The 9,464-nt window shown below is 36.9% G+C and overlaps 1 protein-coding gene across 1 annotated transcript in view; it reads right to left on the bottom strand.

Moving 5' to 3' along the window:
* Positions 1 to 4,348: 4,348 nt before the first annotated feature.
* Positions 4,349 to 9,464, bottom strand: part of NFXL1 (nuclear transcription factor, X-box binding like 1) — a gene marked incomplete at its 3' end in the record, with an annotated part of 40,777 nt that continues 35,661 nt past the window's right edge. Inside the window, exons 21-22 of the mRNA XM_079534410.1 lie at positions 8,541 to 8,594; positions 4,349 to 4,522 (exon numbers count right to left, since the gene is read on the bottom strand). Of these exons, the coding sequence (XP_079390536.1) occupies positions 4,349 to 4,522; positions 8,541 to 8,594 (228 nt within the window). The remainder of the gene's footprint in view (positions 4,523 to 8,540; positions 8,595 to 9,464) is intronic.

Genomic DNA, 9,464 nt, shown 5'->3' with positions numbered 1-9,464 from the left:
GAGCCAAAATTTATTGTTATAGCATTCTACAGAGATTCATTAGATTCATTAGCCCTGTGGAGGGAAAAAAAAAAAAAAAAAAAAAAAACATACAACACAGTGAGAGCAAATGAAAACCAAAAATAAAAAGGTAAGGTTCATGGCTAGTGTGGCCTTGGTGGGAGGCTGCATTCTCTCAGCAGAAATAATGAATTCCAAACCTTAAGCCAAACTTTACTCGCAACCTCATGGCAACTCACTCAAGCTGGAGAGCCACTCTGATGCTGTTTCATAGCTAACAAGACTCAGCCAATGTACAGCACACAGAGAAAGCCTAAGCTGAGCTCTGCTTTTAGCAGTTTTATGGGAAATGCTGCCTGAGGAAAATTATTTAGATTAAATAATACTTGGTTGAGTACCCTCAAGAGCATGGCCCATATTCATATTCCCTATTTGTTGCAGAGAAGTTGAACTAGACAACCTCTAAAGGTCCCTTCCAACGCTAGGGATTCTACATTTCTATTCTGCGATTCAATATTGATACAGCAGTCCTGGTAGGAACTTGTTTTCTGGTAGAACAATATATAAACATGTCAACACAGAGTACAAATAGCTCAGTAACGTTACCTTTAGTGGAAATGAAGAAGTATATTACCATATAATTTGACTTTTAATTAAACACCCATGCCCAACAACTAAGATGAAATCAGAATAGAAGAGGGATATTGGGAGAGGAACTGCTGTCAGGGTCACACACAGCCTGCCCACCCAACAACACCCACTCCCCCTAAATCACACCCCAGAGCAGCTTCCACGAGGCTCCAACTTCTTCTGCCTGGCACAGGAACATCCTCAGGCTGAGCACTCCAACCCAGACATCACCTGCAGAGCAGCTGGCATGCAGTGCTGATACATTTTGGAACCAGAACTGCTGAGACGGCAAGCACTCAGAGTTCAGTGCTTTAAAGCCATAATCATGCATAGAAGCTTTCAAGAACAAATTTTGTTATCTGCATAGTGACATTTCCCTCTCCAGGAGTACTCTCAGAGCAAATGTCTCATAAATCACTTACATGCCTATTTATTTATGAGGCCAAAGCAATAATCCAGTAAATCCACTCCCATTTGTTTCATCTTAATCGGCTTCCCAACCTGTTGTCAGCACAGCCATGAAGGAACGTGATTACGTAACTTCAGTATTATTCTGAGCAGTGAGAACTACTGCTGCCAAAGGAGGGAAGAAAGCATGACCAGAACTTCCATTCCAGCACCTCAGCTGTTATGACCTGGGAGAAGGTTGGTGCTTTTTGATAGTAGTCCTTGAAAACAAACCAAGTAGTGCAAGTAGTTTTGGATGTGTTTATTGTATGACTTGGTTTTTACATTAAATTAACATACACAAAAGTCTCATTACTGTTACAGGGAACAAACTCACCCAAAGAGTTTCCAGTCCAAAATACTAACAACCTGTAAGCACCCTGATTCAGTACAGAGATTAACGCTGACCAGAATGTGCTTGGAATCAGAATAGAAAAGAAAAAAAAAAAAAGCTCTCAGAAGTTTGTTTTTGTTTTCTTTATTTTACATGTATCTAAATATTTTGAAGCACGCCCATCATCCGGCTCATCTCTGATATCCCTCCAACACCAGGTCACATTACATCATTTGTTCTAATGTATATCTCTCAGTGTGCTTTTTATTTTTTATTTGTTGTAAGTTGTTAACATTCAAAACATTTTATTTGTAATCTAAATATTATATATATATTGAATACCAAATGATTTCATCTGTAACTTTTACTTCACAGTTGTTGCGCTTCTCCAACAACAACGTGTCTTTAATCAAAGACAAAAGGAAAAAAAAAAGAATTGTAAAAATAATTTTAAAACAACAAATAGAAGAAAGTGATTTATTAAACTGCAGTTTGCTTGAGCCCACATGCTTTTTTTTAATGCCAATAGACATCTATCTGGTTTAGCAGGCAGAACTATTCTCAATACAATTTTTCAGAAATAGGGGTTTTTCCACATATGCAAGATTTAGAAGAAAGATGAATCTCTCAAGGGAATATGCTTACATTCACACATTATGAATGGAATGAATTTTAGGGTTTGGTATGCTTTCCTATTTCAATAAAGATGATCAATCAGAAGCAAATCTTTTCCTTTCCAGTATGTCACACAAATATTGCAAAATATGCAGAAAAGTACATTTAGAACCACTTCAAACATGTAACTCGAGTGCAGTTCATTATTACAGCTCTGTAGAGATTTCTTCTCTTTGCTACAGAGGCAAGGAGAAACTTTACTTTGTACTTGTTTCAAATAAATAGCTTACACTACATTAAAAAAATGGCTTAGATTCACATAAAATAAGAGCTGTTTTTCACAATGTTCCCATTCACCTTAACCTAAATATTCCACCTACAAAAGCTTCTTTTTGTAGTTTCGGACAATAGATCACATCTTACTTCAGTCAAACAAAAAAATCTCCCTCCTTTTTTTCCTCAGTGATGGGAGAATAATGGCATCACCTCACTTGGTTAAAGAAACAACACCTACATATGCAATTATCTCGCAGGCATCAGTATTATAGAAAAGAGCTAAAGCAACAAAATGGAAATTATTCACTCCTTACAATAGGAAATAAGATAATTCAACAGATATAACTTTGATTACCTGGTGGAATTTCAGTTCTACACTAATTTTAATTCCACAGCTTTACATACTAAACAGCCTAAGAAAACCATGACAGAATCAGTAAGTTTTTAACGTCAGTTTAAAATACAGAGGTATATATCTAATACTCCCAAATAGCACTCATTCTTGCTAAAAATTGCCAATTTTTCCTCATCTCTCTTCCACTAAACTTGGGTGAAAAAAAAATCAGAAACTGTTTCCCCAGGATCTACTGCCTTTTGCAGCTTTTCTTGCTTTTCCTGCTGCTGAACTGTAATCACACATTTGGATGTTAGCTCATTTCAAGTCCTTTTACATGTAGGTTAAATCTGACCAAAAGAGCTCTCAAACAAACTGCAATTTTCTCTACTCCTTCCCTCAAATGGTCCCACTGCTTTTGCAAGCATTTGCAAAGAAACTATATGCTAAAATTACAATTGCTTTGCAAGGAAAACAAACATCCCACAGTCAGAACTCCAAGAACTGCAAGCTTTGTACCTCCTCTTTCAAAGGATCTTGTAAAGCACTCTTTGGATACACATGATGCTCAAGTATCAGCATAACATTTCCAGCAGAGATTAAAAAAGATAAAATCATTTTTCTGATTCTTCCCTTACATCCCAAACTTCACTTGCAGCCCTTCAGCTGAGACAATATAACTTTCCTTGTAATCTCAAAGCCATGTAAACCTTGCACTTCTACCAATCGCTCAATTTCCCAAAGCAAGGCCTTTGAAACTGTCAGCAATACTCAAATATTTAAAAGATTAGCTAGATACTTCACACACTACTGGAAAACACCATCCAGATGGCTTCAGAACAACATACAGTTGTACCAGCACACTATTCAACTACTTTACATTTGTGTACATCTAGGCAAATACTCAAACGTGACAGTTCTCTATAAAAATATAGAAGCAATGCTCTAAGTTTAATTTCAATTTGCTTTTCTGCCCTTGGCTACATGAAAAACAATGAGAACGAATCCCTCTATGCTGAAAGTACTTCACACCTATGTTCAGTGTATGCATCCATCCACTAAATGAAGTTTTCAGTTGATTTGATTTTGAGGAACCGAGCACTGAAAAACAGCAACAGTTTTTAAAAAAATAGTCTACAAGGGGACCCATTTTATTATCTGCATTATAGTTGAATTAAGAGACATTTCACATTTCTTTTCTCTAAAGAAAGTTTTGACGTGAGAGGCCACAGAATGCTCAAAACTTAAATGATCTGAAGTGCCTCAGTTGTTACAAGAAAAACTGGTGTGAAGGATAGAAATTGTTGTGTGATATAACAAAGGGACTAACTTATAAATACTAATACTTAATCATATACTAAGTATTTGAGAAACAAATATTCAAGAAAGCATTTTATACTAAGCTACTTTTAATATTGTGAAATAGAGACAAGTAATAATATTAATAGGACAGATGTTAACATAGACAAACTACATCAGCACTTCAGTGTCAACTAAGATTTACTATTTCATTATCTTCAGTGTGTGAATTTAGTTTTGTGCTGTGAATGTAACAACACAAAAGGTGACATTTCTTCCCTCCTCTTCACTTTTCTTGCAAATAGTGTACATACACAGTTTATGCATATTAATTTCTGTTGCATACAAACTAAACATTCTAAGAATAATAGCTACCTAAAGCCCAACTGAGGTATATTGAATACTGAGATGATTCAGTCATTGTAGACCATGAGCCACGCAACCATCACAACAGCAACTCCAAACATTGGCAGCATAATGAGGTTTTTATATTTTTGCCACAATGATTGTTCAATTTCTACTTCATCCCTTCTCCTCTTATTCTTTCTTCGTCCTTTTAATCTGTTTTCAAAAGCTTCCAGTTCAGCCTAGAAGAGAAAACCAGAAGTTGTTGATATTGCATCAGGAGTAAAAGCAAGAAAACACGGAGATTTTAAATAACATTCCCCAAAACCATTTATAAAAATAACTAGCAGGCCAAGAAAGTTATACATCTCTTAGAGATAAAGTGTAGCACCATATCTCCCATGCTTACAAAGCACTTTGCTTCCAAGTGTTAAACCACTGTTTAGCTTCCTACAAAGCACTGCCAAAAATGCAAACAAATGCAGTTTTACATATGATTTCTACCTCAACTTAAATATACTAAGCCAGTAGATTGCTATTTTCACACTATAGGTTAAAAATAGGGGAAAAAATACTTTCCTATTAAAGAAAAGCACTCGTATTTAAAGTATTTAAACCATTAAAATAACACATAGAAAAGCACTGGCTAAAATTTTAGAAGACGACCTTCCTGTAATAAGGAAGTACTCTTTTTTTTTTTTTTTTTTAATTAAAAAAAATAGACACGTGGCACTCTTCAAAGAAAGCCCTTATGTTCAGAAAAGAAGCAAAGCAACTGGAAAAAGAATGTCAAGCTACTATCCTGAACAGCAGTTTCAGAGTCTTTCTGGAATAGACACAATAGGATCCTCTGATCCCTCTTCCTCCCCTCACCACACTCCAGGAAGACACCTCCTCTTAAAAGGATATCAGCTCAAGGCAAAACTCTTCTTAGGGTGCAAAGCTGGAATAAAACTGGAACTATGCAGCTTGGATGAAAGAGTTTAAGAGTGGGACAGGACTCCAGTGATGAGCCTCCATTGGAGCCATCTGACTGCTAGGAATGCCACAAAAGATGCTGTAGGGGTGAGCCACCACAGATCAGAAACAGAAGAGCTCTGACAAGTATCTGGATTTTCAGTAGGGTTGAAGGAGTTAGGGAGCAGACATTACATGCACTGAAAGAGAGAACAGAGATCAGAGAGGCAGAGCACAGCAAGCCAGGACTGGCTGGGCAAAAGGCACAAGACTGAGTTTCAGCAGAGGAAATGTGGACAGTGAACAGAGCAAAGACTGGATATGAAACAAAATAAATCTACATGACTTCATGTAGATTTACACAACTTCATGTAGATGCCAGGAAAAATGGAACTTAGACAATAAAATAGGTCCATTAAAGAAAAAAAGAACCAGAGCGTTTTGGGAAATGGGCAGAGAAGCACTCCAGTAAATGTAATTTTAATTTGGAGCTCAAGATTGTCTGGTCTTCCTCTACTGACAGCAAATCCTTGTCAGCTTCATAAAGCACATCTTACTTCCCTTCCTGTGCCAGATACCACCAGAAGCAGAATTGAGGGGCCTGTTTTAATGTCTGTTACTTCGTACCTAATAAAGGAAGAAACTTGCACTTCCCTGACGATACAGGAGAAAAATTCAAAGTTCTACAACCTGCTACGCAAAACAAATTACTTTCAACTAACTAATCTTCCTTCTGAGAAGTATCTTAATGAAGCAGTTTTTCAAAATCCAATACGTGGAGGTAAGTGCAGAGTTCGTAAGATTTTATATATGTCAATATTTTACAAAAACACTAAATAAAATTTGGGTACACGTAAAAAATAGGTACACATAAAATTTGGGTACACATAAAAAATAGGTACACATGAACATCAAATGCCTCATGAACTGCAGTAATATGAATTAAAGTATAGGACTTGAATGATTATGTGACAGGTACTTAATTGCCTTCCTAGAGATTTTCATTAAAACCCAGCTAAAAATGAATATGTTGTTAAAAAAAAAAAGAACAAAGATTCCGAGATCCAGAATGAGAAAGATGCAATCTCTATCCTTACAGCTACGTACTGATTTTATATAGTTGTCATCATACCACAAATTTCAACTATCTCTGAACAAGTACCAAGGAACAGTTGTGCCCAGCCTTCAGATCACCTTATTTTTTCTAACTAAACAAGCGATTCCATCTGTAAGTGTCCTTATAGAAGTACAGCAAACACCAAAATGCAAGTTTGCAGACTTACCAAAGCACTAACTAGCTTACAGCATTAATAAAAACAAGTCTCAAGAAGCTGCAAGCAACAAACTATGCAAAAAGGTACTAATGACATCAAAAAGATGGTACAAGATGCAAACCTTTACAGAAGGTAGTAAGAACAACATATATGTATATACACATACATGAAGCAGCACCCTATGACAGTGATGTGCTTCAAGTCACATCACCAGATGGTAGATAATGAGATCAAATTGGAAAGGAACCAATGTTAGCTACCTGGTAGAAGTAATTTAGTGCAGTTCTAAAGACTATTTATTAGCTACATTTGTCCTTGAATAATCTTTGTTACGCTATACAACTGGCCTTTATTAATTAATCTATTAATTAATAGGTTTGATTACATATGGGTGAAGTCTTCCATCCCTGAAGTCACAGTCCATCACAAAAATATGCATACAGAAGTGTTTGCTGTACACTGCATGCTGCTGGACTGTAGCTCTGAAACCACAAGTAGAAAGCAATGGAGAAGTGACTGGAAGGAGAAACAGACTCTGCTGAACAATTAAGACAATAATGAACACACTGCTGGTGGAGCAATTCTGCTACACTGGAAGGATCATAAAAAAGTGGCTTCGATGCAGAAATCATTAGTGACTAGAATGCCTTCTGGAAGGCATAAAAACACAATCAGTGCAATACAAGCACCAGCAACTTTGAATTTCTTGCTCAGCAATTGTAAGCATATTGTTTATATGAATGCAAGTCTATTTGTATATTTCAGTACTTAACTTCCAGCCCTGTCATTTACAGACTATCTCTCCCCAACGACATGTTTCAAATGCTTTCTATGGGCTACACTTCCTGGCCTCTGTCCTGCAGCTTAGAGAACAAAAGAATTAGACGAACTGTCTATGAGACATATAAGGGAATGTATAATCAATATTGTTGACAGCTGAGGCATGACTGTAATAATAAACACTACACGATGACCACAAAGCAATGCCTGTCCCCCTGGACACCAGGCACAATGGTAAGTAGAGAAAATCCTGTAAGAGAAACAAAAGCAGGCCTTGGTGGAGCACCAGTTAACAGACACAGTACTTAGAGCCTCCTAGGCAATTAATTGAAGTTGTACCCAGCAGAGAAGCTCCCTACCCAAGAATGTCCTAATGAGACTGGGAGAATGGCACAAGATGATCAGCCATGTAAGCAAGTCTTCTGCACCCACTCCAAGCAGTGAGCCACTGCTGCAATAAGAATGGAATGTGCAATCCAGTTGAAAACTCGAGCATAATCTAATACAGCACTGTTTTGATAAATGAGTAAAAGTCAGAAACCACACACCAGACATAGAACACAACGTGTCAAATGCGCTGGCACAGGCATAAAAGCCAGTTGGTAGAAGTACATTGAGGCTGAAGCCTCCAGATGATAAACCTGAGCTAGCTGTCACCAGCAACCAAGCTACAGTTAATTTCTGAAACAAGATTAGCGATAGTGTTTCCATGCAGTTGGCACAGAAGCTTTCAGATTACAGTGCCAACAACATACATTCACTAGAGCCAGCAATTAAAAGAAATTCTCCACCCCACCAGACCTTGAAGGACAGAGACCAACTTAGGTTTCTTCATTTCATGAAGGGGAGAAGTTTCATTCAATAGTTCAAATCCCTACAGAGGCTACTTATTAATTCTGTGAGTTTTATGTATTATAAAATGATGGATAAAAATCAGAAGTATTTCATATTTGAAAAAAAAAAAATATATATATATATATATACACATAAAAAACAGTTATTCTAATGAGACATCAAACTGATTACCATTTTGCCCATAAGTATGAGAATTGTTAGAGAAAATATGCTTGCTTTTAACCACTGTAGATCACTCATGGCACACACCTAAGGGCAACATAACAGCTGAAAGCAGCAACTGGGAACACCACTGTACAAAGTAGACAACTTGGGCTGCACATGCATCAAATGATTTATTAACACAACAACGTCGGGGGGGATGGGGGGGCTGGAGAAGAATTAAGTTTGATACCTGTTGTCTTCGCTTCTCTTCTTCAATAGCAGCTTTGGCTTCTGCCTCTTTTATCTGTTCAGACATACAAAGTGATAAGCAACTGTTATAAAAGCAGGTAAAACTTATTCTCTTACAGAGCCATAATTACTCTATATAGAGCAGTTCTCAGAAAAGTGAGCAAAACTTCCACTAACTGAGCTATGAGCTTACTCAGATTCTAAAACATTCTGTGAAAAAGCTCTATCAATTCATGTTTGAAAAACATGGAACATAAGAGATGCTACCATGTTACAAAACCAAACTTCTGACTAACTGGAAAATTCAACTAACAAATACAAAACCTGGGAAAAAAAAAGTTTATTCATTAATGCCAGGGAAAATTCCTTAAGAAATTCACTGAGAGCTTTCAGTAACTCAATGCTCAATTCAGCACATTGTACACTGACGGGTAATTCCTACATATGTACATAATTTACACACGTACACACACACTTCTTTCTAAATAATTCAAATACACCCTGACTGCTAGAGCAGAAGGAAATCTCCACATTTGTACTGGATGACATACTGGATAATGCACACTCAAAATGCTCTAACGCCCTTGGCGTAATGCAAACTGTCAGTGTAATTACATTTGCTTCACCATCAGAAAGTTATATGGAAAATAAAACCTGATCATTCTATAGAACTCTTACATGGCATTCAAGGCAGCAAATTAAATGCCAGAAATTACAAGGAAAAAGAATGGCACAGAAAATATGAAAATATAAACATACAATGCACTTGAATCGTAGTTCCTGCATTATTTTGATCCTACAATAACGAAAGGATGTGAAGCCTGAACATACATGAAGAACAATGGGATGGAGTGGCTCCTGCCTAGATAAGAGCTGCTTAACTTGAATTCATCAGGTAAAAAGCAGGTGATTGACAGGACACAAA

The sequence above is a fragment of the Tetrao urogallus genome (genome assembly GCF_951394365.1).
Source record: "Tetrao urogallus genome assembly, chromosome: 4".
Lineage (NCBI taxonomy): Eukaryota > Metazoa > Chordata > Aves > Galliformes > Phasianidae > Tetrao > Tetrao urogallus.
The sequence above is the reverse complement of the archived record's forward strand: the minus strand, read 5'-3'. Positions and strand labels throughout refer to the sequence as shown.